Here is a 13542-nt window from a genome sequence, read left to right on the forward strand (position 1 = left end):
ACCATATTCCCGGGTAAATCCCTGCAATTTCTGGTGTGAAAGGGGTATTATTTCAAATAGCCGGGACCAGCAGTGCTCTAAATACAGCAGGGCAGCCCCCTGCTCTCTACCCGACTGTCATTTTTGCCCGGCGGCAGCTGTCCCCCAGTTACCACGAGCATGTATTCCCCTTGGTAATGAGCATGGAACCCCTGACAATAATGTAGGTAAGCAACACTTATGTAGCATCATTTTTAATGGAAATTATGGTGTGTGGCTTAACATGTAATGGGCATTATGGTGTACATTTTTAATGTGCGCCTTTGGCACGCAATGCCCCTGTTTATGAAGCATATTGTGCATTATTGCTCAATCTGTTTGGTATAGTGCAGGCATGTCCAAGCTATGGCCCTACAGCTGTTGTGAAACTATCATGCATTGCCACAGTTTTGCTATTAGGAAATGCTAAAACTATGTCAAGGCATGCTGGGACATGTAGTTTCACAACAGCTGGAGCGCCACTGTTTGGACATACCTGGTATAGTGTGTATTTTGGCTCAATCCATGTGGTATAATGTGTAAGAGGCAAGTACAGTATAAGGGGGTTACTATTGTGTTGCATGATTTGTATAATGGGTATATGGTGTGGTAAACTTAGGTTACCACATAAAAGGTGCTGAAATGTTGTCTACCAAGTTTCGGCTTTCACTATTCTTTTTATGACTGGAGTGCCGCCTCACCCTGCAGGTATCTTAGTACATTGACGTCCTGCGGGTGCACCTTTGGAGGGCACCCGCCAATATATCGCCCTGCATTTTTCCTATGCCAGCCCCCTGCCTTTTCCAGGCATACTGTATATAATTAGTTGAAAGTATTTACACAAATAGAGCCACACCAATGAGCAGACCACCCAAACAGAACACTGGTGACCCCTAGTAGTAGTAGTAGTACGTTTATTTACTACACATTATTAGGTGCTGGCCACAATCCCTAATATTGCGCATAATAGGCCCTTGATAGTTTTCAGCTCCAGGCCCATTTAGACCTTAATCTGGCTCTGACCGCATCCACTTCCAGTCTCACAGCAGAGAACGGTCGGGTAAGGCTGCCGTATCCCGTGTAGCTCCGACACGCTGGGCTTGCTGGCGCACTTTCTCCCCTCTCCGTTCTCTCCGTAGGGATTGTCGATCTGCGGCCGGGATCTCAACAAGCCACAGCCATTATTGGCAGAACGGGCGCAACAGCTTCTAAAGTCGGACCCGTTCTGCCATGACCCCACATCCATGCTGTCGCTAAAGACTGCATTGAATAGGGAGCCACCGCTATTTCCCACGTCAGAAATAGCGGCGGCATGTTGCATACTCCCCTAAGGAGGTTAATGAAGGTCTGATGAAACTTCTGCAAAACTTGTAACAGCATAACAACCAAGATGGAGACTTCTGGCTCTTTATTTTTTGAATCCCCTGGAATGCCTACATGGAATGAAGAGAACCCATTTTAACTGGATTAGGTGAGTATATATATATATATATATATATATATATATATATATATATATATATATATATATTTACAGGTCTCCTATGTATTCTACAGGATAAGAGGCCCAAAGGACTATTAGATTCATCTTCAACGGCATCCCCGATCTCAAGGATGCATTGCGCGAGTGCTGGGATGCCGCTGATAACAGGTGAGTATGTAAAAAAAAAAAAAATTGTGCCTAAAATCCGGAATAATACCTTAACCAAAATTCTCATGGTTCCGCGCATTCCGGACAAAATATATATATAGTGGTCCAGCACAGCCACTTTAAGAAGGATTGCTTTGGTGGGTGCCTGCAGTCAGCATACAACAGCAGCGACATAGACTTCCAAACACTGCAGCACTCCAGCACAAGTGCTGCAGTGTTTGGAAATATATATATTCTATCTATATCCTCCAAATCCCTATGACGTAGGGACATAAGACGGCAGAGAAAATACGGGTAAGTTGTGGGTAACGTTTCAGGGGAAAAACCCTTCAGACCCTTCCTACAGCAACTGTAAACCCCAACAGACACCACCTTTATACTTACCTGAAGATGCCAGCTCCCCGAACCTCCCCGCAGCGTCCCGCTGATACCGGAAACCAATGCCGCTCACTTCGGTCCAAGGCACTGCTAGGCAAAGGTGGTGTCTGTTGGAGTTTACAGTTGCTGTAGGAAGGGTCTGAAGATGGGGTTTGTCCCCCAAAATGTTACCCGCAACTTGTATATTTAATACCAGCAACTTGTATTTTTAATACACGTTTTTTTCTGCTGAAAAGTCTCTGAGTGCCGGCAGAGTTGGATCACTACAATTGTGTGGGGGGATTATTGCCCTTCACACCAGTTGCAAGGCACCAGCAAGTATTTTATAAAGTTGCATGGGTTGATTTATTGTACTGCCTTTTGGACCCTGAAAGCGTCTCACCTTTTACTTCTACCACCTAACCCATGGGTCCTCAAACTGCGGCCCTCCAGATGTTGTGAAACTACAAATCCCAGCATGCCTTGCCACAGTTTTAACACTCCCTTATAGCAAAACTGTGGCAAGGCATGCTGGGATTTGTAGTTTCACAACATCTGGAGGGCCGCAGTTTGAGGACCCATGACCTAACGTATACCTGTAATATTCAGGATGGATAATCCTGTAACTGCAGATGCAGGAGATATCCCTGGATGTCAGGTTTTTACAGAACCTGCTTGTGAGACTTTTGCATTTACACCTGCAGATATTGAAACCATACTAGTTGAAGAGAGTGATCAATTGCAAGACTCTGGCCTTCCAATAGATGACATATATCATCAATTATTCCGATTGAGACGGCGTGAAATTGACTTCTTGTTACACGGCACTTCCTTGTCTGACTGACTATTTTCGGGCAAAAAGAATCCCTAGGTGCTTTGGAGTCCGCAAAACCTCGAGGATCGGGAGACCTAACCCTGATTTTGTCCGCAAGTGCATAAGAATTCTTAACTGTTGTGCCCTTGATTTAATGATTCTCGTCAATGCGGAAGTGGGCCGTGAATTGCAAACGACCCGTACAAAGATCAGTACCTTTGTAAATGAGAATAATGGTCAATTGAATGATGCCTCTAATGCACATTGGCTTGATAAACTTGAACAGCAATGCAAAATATATAAGGAGGATTTAGTTAAATTCAAGTGTAACAAATGGACAGTCGACTTAGATTATGATGAGAATCGAGTGTACGGTTGGCTCTCTGGGGGCAATCAACGACAAGAGACTGGTGATAGAAAGAGACGTCCATTGCAACCCTGAGGTACTTAGAACCGGTGACGCAAGGATTCTGTTACTGTGACCAGGGACAGGGACTTTGTAATATCTGAGTCTGATGAAGCATCCAGTTCTCAAGATGTCACTTTAGATCGGTCCACGCCGGGGGAAGAAAAACCGCCTAAATCAGGCGAAATCCGCCACGTCTGGCAGACAACCGGAGAATGTAGTTATCAGGTTATCTCATCACATTCTGACTCAACCTGAGATTAATGTTTTTAACAAGGGATTATCCTATGTACCAACAAATTCACATGATCCATTCTTGTGGGAATTAGATCAACATAAACTCCTATGTAAAATGAGACTCCAAGAACATTTTAGTATCATTCTCAACAGGAGCAGAATAATCCATTGGAAAAGGAAAAATTTCTTATGAGTAGATATGTCATCTTTCGATCCTCCTTCACAGAACCCCTCCATTTGTACCTTTTGGACGGTTGCTTGATGAATCCGTTAACAAATTTTCTGTGGCACCAGCAAAAATTTAAAAAATCTAACACCTGTTGAAGCTGAAGCATTAAAAGCCCTTGGTAAATATGAAGATATAGTCATAAGGTCCATTGTGGTTCAAGATCAGGAACTTTATTCGCCGAAACAGAGGTATACTGTAAACTAAGGCATAATCCAACAAAACAATATCAGCTGGAACTCGCTCTCTGAAGCCGTCAAGAGTGGCAAGATACCTTCAAAAATCTTTGAAGCGATGTATTCTGAATGGCTCAAAGTTCCGGTCTTATATTCTTTGCTGAAAGTGCATAAAAATCGTGTACGGCCACCGGGGAGGCCAGTTATCGCTGCTTGTGACTCCTTGTATCAACCAGTGGCTCAACTGTTGGACTTTCTATTGCAACCTTTATTGCCTCTTAAAAAATCTTTTGTCAAAGATATGAATAGTTTTTTGTTGTTGTTAGGGGAGGTTTGTTGTGTTCCCGATGATACCCTTATGGTGTGCTTGGATGTTTGCAGCCTCTATACCTCCATCCCACATGATGGAGTATTATCTAGCTTTATTGGTCAGAACCTTGACCCTACACTATTTGATCATGACCTGTTTTGTCAATTGCTGAACCTTACGTTAAAGCGTAACTTTACTATTTGCAATTACGGGGGGGGGGGGTGCGCCATGGGGTCTGCCTTGGCCCCCTCGTTTGCAAATATTTTTATGTTCGTCGTGGAGGAAAAATGTTTTCTGAATTGTCCTGAAGTTAGCAAGCATCTATTGATGTATACTTGCTATATAGATGATATTTTTATGTTGTGGACGGGTGGCGAGGAAAGACTCTAGGAGCTTGTTAGTTATGTGAACTCTGTGGAGTCAACCATCAAGTACACGGCCTCTTGGAGACACCTTTGTTATGGCATCTAGCCACCACCCACCCGCATTAATACGTGGACTCCCTCCCGTTGTCACAAATGATCATGAGTGACAGGGAGATGCTGGAGACTAGATTAAAACAGCATGTGCTTAGTCTCCCTAGATATCAACTGTTTGTCACCAAAAATAGGGATGCTTCCACTATTTTACTGTGGACCAGTACTTTTTCCAACAGCTAGCCCTGTGATCCGGCATGCTACTAATGCATTATGGCCTATTATAAAAACAGATCAGGATCTACCAGGGTTGCGATCACTTAGACCACTACCAGCATTCAAGAGAGATTCTAATTTAAAAGACCGGTTAATGAAAACCGACATTACCGGTAGAGGTGTTCAAAGACCCACTAATATTTTCTTTTAAACCCCCTGGATGCTACAGCTGTTTCTCCTGTACCACGTGTAATCATATTGTCATACATTTAAACACCCTTATTCAGATAAGCAATTTGAAATTAGACAAACCATGAATTGTAAATCCACCCATGTTATTTACATCATTGTTTTCCCCTGTAATCTTTATTATGTTGTGCAAACTACAAGGTCATTTCGTGAAAGAATGGGGTTACACCGGTCAGCCATCAACCTGTCCATTTGTGGCAGGGAGGTTTATTTATTTAATTGATTATTTGAATGTTAAGGTGAGTTCATTTGTTGTAGTGAGTGCTGGGCCCCCTGTGTTTGTATATATATGTGTGTGTGTATATGTACATATCTATCTATCTATCTATCTATCGGCACTCAAAGGACTTGGTAAATAAAGAGTCAAGATCAGGCTGTGGTGGTGTCCAACGTTTCAGTTGGGATTACTTTTTTTCAAGAACAAATCAGTATGTGATTTGTTCTTGAAAAAAGTCATCCCGACTGAAACGTTGGACACCACCACAGCCTGGTCTTGACTCTTTATTTACCAAGTCCTTTGAGTGCCACCATTCCCGTTTGGGATTCGTCTACATACAAGGTATTCTATACCCAGGAAGACACCAGGGCAAGTAGGTTTCTGCAACAGCAAGGCGTGCTGACCCTGCCCTACATTGTGCATATGTATGTATGTGTGTGTGTTTGATTTATATATATATATCTCTCTCTCTCTCTCTCTCTCTCTCTCTCTCTCTCTCTCTCTCTCTCTCTCTCTCTCTCTCTCTCTCTCTCTCTCTCTCTCTCTCTCTCTCTCTCTCTCTCTCGTCTAAAGGTCAGCTGCCCCTCCGATAGGGCTATCCTGTTAGTGAGGGCCTACGTGTACAGAACAAAATATGGGGGTTATTGGAGTGCGCTACAAATTGTTACCACCTAGCCAATCAATATTTACAATTGACAAACATTAACCTGATCCTCTGATCAGACATAAAAAGTTCTCTTGTCCTTTTTGAAATGAGACGTAGACTTCATTCGGACAAGCAATTCCTTTATTTAAACCCAACGCGTTTCGTCAAAACAACTTCATCAGGGGTATGACTAAGTGGTACAAAAAAGAAAAAGGGACGTACTATGAGTATTAAAACCAACAATATACACATAATGGATATTTTGTGTAATACAGATATGTCCTATACATACGATATTAGACCTCATGATATAAGGGGAGATTCTCTAAAACTCGCCGCCCAGCTCCGCCCCCCTTCGCCGCCCATCGCAATCATAATTATCGCATATGTTCTAACATATGCGATAATTATAGCAAAGGACAGCTCTTGTGTTAAGAGCTGTCCTTTTTCGGTGAGAGTCGCCGTCTCCAAGCAGGTCCCGGCGGCTCCCCCCTCCCTCCCACACCCAGCACTGCTGCTGCTGCCCCGGGCTCTCCTCCTCCCTGCACCCGGAAGAGGATCAGTGCAGGGAGGAGGTCACAGGTCCGGGCAGCACAAAAAAAAAACGCATTTTTATCTTAGAGAATCTCCCCCAGGGTCTGTAAATCACGGAGTATTCTTAAAGCTACTTAAAAAGTTTATACAAACATCTGCAAAGATACAAATTTTATATGGTTCAGAGGATATACAAGCGATATGATGAGTACAATACGAACGAAATGATTAGATTAGATTTAATATTTTCACCTACCAATTATAGGTTAATAGAAGGAATATGTCTTTAAAAAGACAGGGTTCCATACAAGTGATGACCTTAATCTAGACACAGATTCTGTGTAGGTGATGTCCTCAGCTAACCTGGAACAGGATATAATTCCACTTACTTTTCATACGGATGTGTGCATCAACTGTAATACATAATTATACATACCTGCCGTATAGAAATCTTAAACGTAGGTACTGCCCACTCCTAAAATAATCACTGGGCAAACAAGGTTCTCTGTCCACAGTGCAAGGTGGATAGTTCACCTATGAAAGTGATAATTCAGGTGGTCACTTCTCCCCAAAGTGATCTTGGAGTCTATGGAAATAGAGAAAATCCCATATGGACTGGTATTGCGAAACCAGGACCTAGGTACTAGGTTGTGATAAATGGAGTAATGTATAGGTCATAGAACCCTGTATATGAATTCCCAAGAGCGTACTCGGAGTATAGCCTTCAAATTGAAACTGGGGGTTGAACAATAAATGCATTTAAAACAAGGTTGGACAAACACTTATTGGCTAAAAACATCCAGGGGTATTTATAAGAAACATAGGTGCAATGTAGTAACTTAGTATAAGCATAACTAGGTTGAATTAGCATAACTAGGTTGAAGTCGGTGGACGCAAGTCTTTATTCAGCCTTACCTACTATGTAACACCCCATGAACTCAGCCAATTTATCGATGTTGGATGTATAGCCACCTCTTTATGTGGTAAAGGGACTATGTGGTGAATAAAGTAATGTATAGGCTGTAAAACTAATAGTAGTCATCTAATTGAAATTGGGGACGAATACCCCACATTTTTGGCCCATATATCTATGTAATTCATGTGAAATGTTTTCTACTCTTTTGGGGTCATATTAAAATTGTATCTATCTACCACCATGAAATATCACTTTGTTGAGAAGTGACCACCTGAATGATCCCTTTCATAGGTGAACTATCCACCTTGCACTGTGGACAGAGAACCTTGTTTGCCCAGTGATCATTTTAGGAGTGGGCAGTACCTACGTTTAAGATTTCTATACGGCAGGTATTTATAATTATGTATTACAGTTAGGTGTGATGCACACATCCGTATGAAAATTAAGTGGAATTATATCCTGTTCCAGGTTAGCTGAGGACATCACCCACACAGAATCTGTGTCCAGATTAAGGTCATCACTTGTATGGAACCCTGTCTTTTTAAAGACATATTCCTTCTATTAACCTATAATTGGTAGGTGAAAATATTAAATCTAATCTAATCATTTCGTTCCTATTGCACTCATCATATCGCTTGTATATCCTCTGAACCATATAAAATTCTCCTACACTCTCCATTCCAAGGTTGGAGTGGCAATGGCGGCGGCACAGTAATGAAGATGAGGGGGGGACTTAGTGAGGTACATGGTGGCGGGGGGGGGGGGGGGGGGGGTGAGAATTGAGGTAATGTACAAATTTATACCTGTCACTGTGTGTGTGTGTGTGTGTGTGTGTGTGTGTGTGTATATATATATATATATATATATATATATATATATTTGAGAACAATTGATTCTGGTAATATGGAGATATTAATTTAATCTCAGCTATTTAAGTACACAATATTTAGTATAACGTCCTGGGAACACACTCCAGTATATTTCATTCTGTAAAATGGGTTTTCCATTCAGTACTTTAAATATGAATTGTTTGTCTATAGCCTGTCTGTCACTGGTTAGCTGTTACTTGGCTTCTTGATGCTCTTTTATATATGTATAATATGTGTTTGCATTGTCCCTCTGTAGCAGCCTTTCATTTACTATTAAAATAAGTCTTTGATGTTCTATATCATTCAGATTATAAACAAACCTGTATTTTTATTTTTCTCTTCATATAGGTTAGATATATACAGGTGCAAAAAATCCGTTACATATGGGATGACTGTGAGATGCAGTTTACTAAAGCTGGGTATGTTTGTGGGTTTTACTTTTGCAAGAAATTATAATACTGTATAATTACTAATTCATTAATTATTCTGTATAAATACTGTATAATTCTGCATTGTCTGCCTCCTGTTTTATTTTAATTTCAGTGTCTTGGAAGATTATTATACCTGTGCATCTATACATGAAAATTTTGCGGATGGGTTTACTAAAGAAGAGCAGGATGTCAGGTGACTAAATATATATATATATTAGCTATATATAAGCTTAGATATCAAATACAGTAGCTTAATGTTTGCCTTCAAAATAGTCTATATTGCTTTAGAAGTTAAAAAGGAAATAGTTCTGGACTGTTTGCAATTATGTTTGCACATTTTTAGCATTTTTATTGACTGGTTACCTCTTACCTCAATAACCACTCCTTCTTGGTGTCTGCTTTCGGCACCACCTCACCTCCTTCCATCCTTCCTGTTGGTGTCCCTCAAGGTTTTGTCCTTGGCCCCCTTCTGTTCTCCCTGTACACTACTTCCCTGGGTGTGCTCATTAACTCCTTTGGCCTTCAATACCACCTCTATGATGATGACAAACAACTCTGCCTCTCCTGATCTGTCCTCTCTCCGCATCTCCGCCAGCTCCTCCTAGAAGTCTGAGCGCTATCACTGTTGAAAACGCCATCTCCCCTATTACCAAAATCCTCCAACCACTGGCACAATCCTGTCTGTTCTAGATACACAACATTGCTCGCGTAGGGTAATATTTTGTCCCAGAGTTCAACAAAACTTCTCATCCACTCGCTGGTCATTTCACAGCTTGACTACTGCAATGTTCTCCTCACTGGCTTCACTTGCTTCCATCTTGCTCCCCTCTAATGTGTCCTCAACTCTGCGACTAGGTTTATCTTCCTCTACCACTGCTCCACTTCTGCCACTTCCTTTTGACAAAATCTACACTGGCTCCCATTCCCCAACAGAATCCTTTTCAAACTCCTCACCCTTGCATACAAGGCCATCTCTAATTCCACAGCTCCATACATTTCCAACCTCCCCTCCCTTCATACCAGAGAAATGGTCATCCTAATTCACGATAGATATAATTTTATAATTAGTCGCAGGGAAAAAGAACGTTTTCCAATCCTAATTCAACAGCCGGGGAAGTTCCCGTGTAGACAGTGAACCTTAGTCTAGCAAAATGTTGATATTTTCATTATGCTCAATATGTTTCTATTGTGTTTTTTTTTTTTTTAATAATTATTTTGATTTAAATTGTTAGAATCAGTTGATTTCATCTTGTGAACCTCTCATGGTGTTTTAGTATAGATCAGACACATTGTTTGTATGATTATCGCTTGATCCATAAAGAAAGTAAGGGAAACATAAATATTCAAAAGAGGAGGAGTGTACAGTTACAAGATAAAATAAGTACTATTATCACATATTAACATATACCGGTATTATCCTATTCTATCATGTTGCCTTAAATCAAGGTACATCCATTATGTTGGAATGTTCCGTAAGCTATTTAGTTATTTAATTATTGGCAATTGACCCACCTGAAAACCTCATATATTAAGCTCTATACATTCATTTAGACCAGCCGGATGTAACGTGTTCAGTACAAACGTCCAATAAGCCTCTCTCTTACATAAATGATTAAACCTGTTACCTTGCTGTTTTGATTTTAATATGACGTGAGAGACTATGGGCCTTATTCTGGTTGAGTCGGTCCGTTCCTCATTCTTTCGGACGGCGACTTTCAGGTACCTGCGCATGCGTAAGCAATGCAATGCGCATGTGCAATGCAGTGTCTTAGCACTAGTTCTCAGCAATACCGTCTACAAATGTCCACCAAACTCCCTCGGGAAATATGGGTGTAATATGGGCGTCATGTGGTCTTGTAAAAGGGCGTGGTTTCAAAGTGGGCGAAACTGGGCATTAATGTGGGCGTAGACGTGGGAGTGTACGACCAGTGGTAGGTGTGCATTCGGACTGGACACCGAGCGCAAGCGAACCAACATGGCAGAAATCTTCGGTGACAACAAGCAGCTTTCACTTCTCGGAGGGCATGGGTTCATGTGCTAGGCATTTGGATCGCCCAATTAGTACTCCCGCCCCTTAAACACTCGCAGCTGAACACAATACAATCCAGTCTTCTAGTCATTAGTGATTAATTAAACACTTTTCACAGGTTCTATTGGAACCACTAAGACAGGTAAAGGTGCAACAATGAAGTAATAAAACTTAACATGATGTAAGGGTTAATCTAAAGTGCTAGTAATGTGTTTAAGTGTCAATTAGGAAGTAACTGATTACATTTAAAAATAATATATAAGTTACGAGGTAGCCTAATTGGATAAGGGTGTCATGTTGCTGAAGCATGATTTCCGAATAGATTACTGAGGTTTGCGCAAATACACCAACTCTGTGCGTACGGTCAGCTTCCCGTCCATTCGGACGCAGTAGGACCGTGCAGAATCTTCCCACCGCACACGGACGTGTGGATGCAGTCCGAAGACACTCCCTCTTCTTAGAAAGTCCATCCGGACGGATGCAGACGACCTGTAGGCGTGTGTTCTTTGAAGGTCCAACGTGCGCAACGATTATTTCCAAACGAACGCACATCCCAAAGAGTCAACTAGAATAAGGGCCTATGCGTCATAAGTCCTTTTAGAACATTTCTCCTATGCTCCTCACCACCACCTACAAGGCTCTCTCCTCCTCCACAGCTCCCTACCTCTCTTCACTGATCTCTATCCACACTCCCTCCCGTCCTCTTCGCTCCATCGCTGACCGCCGACTGACCTCTCACCTAATCACCTCCTCCCACTCCCGTGTCCAAGATTTCTCTCGCGCTGCCCCCCTGCACTGGAACAACCTCCCGCCACCCATCAGGCTATCTGATTCCCTTACCTCCTTCAAGCGCTCCCTCAAAACCCACTTTTTTCGACTAGCCTATCCCTCCTCCTAACCTCTTTTGATCCTCCTATCCTGCCTCCGTTCCCCTCCGTTCCTACTTATCCTATTGTATTTCGTTCGTCCACCCACCTATTTTTAGTATGTTAACTCTTATGAGCAGGGCCCTCCTTCCTCACGTACTCACCCTACCTCATTACCTCACCTGTGCTCCTGTCCTGTTCTTCCCTTCCTCTACTTCATCTTCGGTCTCCTTGACTATTTTGACACCTACTTCTGAACTGATGCTGATTTTAGTTCTACCAGCTATACCCCTATTTATACTGTATCTTTCTACACACCCTGTACGTTACCTTGTAATTTGTTTTTTTTTGTTTGCTATGTACGGCGCTGCGGACACTTTGTGGCGCCTTATAAATAAACGTACTACTACTACTCCAGAATGCATTACTTGCCAATTTTCATGGTGGGTCAGCGGCCCCATCAGCTCGTGAGCGGGTCGTACGTTCCTGTGACGACCCGCTCACGAGCACCTTCGTCCTGGTGTGTACCGGGCATTAGACTAGAATCCTCCACGTTTCTGTTTTGTTGAATGATCCTGTACAGAGGCATTGGGAGACCATCTGAAGGTCTTTACACGCTGGTGACAGCATAACTGCCTATGCCTGTGTGACTAGGACCATCCTTTTAGCACTGAAAATCCTGTAATTTCTCTCCTATAGTACTTTTTGTTGCAGCTTCATTTAGTTTATCACAATACTATGGTGACATTACAGCTGTTTTAATGTCATGCATCACTATCATTATTTGTCCATACATTTTAATGTTTTTTTTTTTATTACATTGCACATTTATTTATACAAAAATGTACTTAAACAAAGTTCGGTACTTATGAGTTATCTGGGCGCCCGATTTCTAAATCGGGTCGGATCGGGCACATCGCATCGCATCGCATGCGACCATCGGATGCGACCATCGGATGCGATGCGATGCGATGACCCGATTTTTCCATAGGAATCAATGTTAAAATGGACTGAGTCCATTTTAACATGGAATTCAATGGGAAAAAGGGGTCCTTTTCATACCCCTACTATCCAAGTGGGCATGGAGTTGGATATAAACCTGTGGCGAGCGTAGCGAGGCGAGCGTAGCGAGCCCCGCGAGGGGACACTGAATACCGTTCGCTCGCCACGCTTCGGGCTCGGTGGCGCGCTACGCTCGCCACAGGTTTATATCCAACTCCATGCCCACTTGGATAGTAGGGGTATGAAAAGGACCCCTTTTTCCCATTGAATTCCATGTTAAAATGGACTCAGTCCATTTTAACATTGATTCCTATGGAAAAATCGGGTCATCGCATCCGATGGTCGCATGCGATGCGATGCGATGCGATATCGCATCGCATCGCATCTGATTGTATGCCTTAATTTAAGGCATACAATCAAAAAATCGGCAGCCCAGATAACTCACAAGTACCCAAAGTTCCCATCAACGGTGCAAAATCTGTTCATGGAGAGAATTGGGACTGGATATAATAAATACTTTCCCTATTTTGGCACGAAAGTCCTGTTTTTGGGACTATCCCACATACCACTCGTGGGCAGCAGTGTGGGGGGCAGTTGGGAGACTTTGTCAGTGGGTACTCTGCTTTGCAGAGCAGCTGTGATTATATGCTATGTATGCCCATGTGCACAGCATCTAATCACAGAGACAGAGGGACGGGGCATGGCCAGCAGCTCACAAAGCACTGGCCGTGCCACCATAGTGATTAAAATGGGTGTGGTTTCTGTTCAGGGCATTGCAGCAAAGCTATACCCCTTTTTGTAGAGACAACACCCCTTTTGGCTACCGGAGTCCCACATAGTATCTTCAGAGTGTTGGGAGGCATGGTAATGTGGTGCAAGTCTGGCCGCCATTTGGTATGCCAGGTGAACTTTAAGGTTTTTCATCATTTACAAGACATGGGTTTGCCTGCTTTTAA

General features: G+C 42.5%; 1 protein-coding gene across 4 annotated transcripts in view; it reads left to right on the forward strand.

Annotated features, from left to right (window-relative positions):
* The window catches only part of ATP13A4 (ATPase 13A4), a 150226-nt gene that overhangs the window by 69993 nt on the left and 66691 nt on the right, over positions 1–13542 (forward strand). For all 4 annotated transcript variants that reach the window (XM_083177578.1, XM_083177576.1, XM_083177575.1 and 1 more), the window contains exons 4-5: positions 8607–8677; positions 8802–8882. In XM_083177578.1, the coding sequence (XP_083033704.1) occupies positions 8607–8677; positions 8802–8882 (152 nt within the window). The remainder of the gene's footprint in view (positions 1–8606; positions 8678–8801; positions 8883–13542) is intronic.

Source organism: Crinia signifera, chromosome 3 (genome assembly GCF_055691185.1).
Source record: "Crinia signifera chromosome 3, ASM5569118v1, whole genome shotgun sequence".
NCBI lineage: Eukaryota > Metazoa > Chordata > Amphibia > Anura > Myobatrachidae > Crinia > Crinia signifera.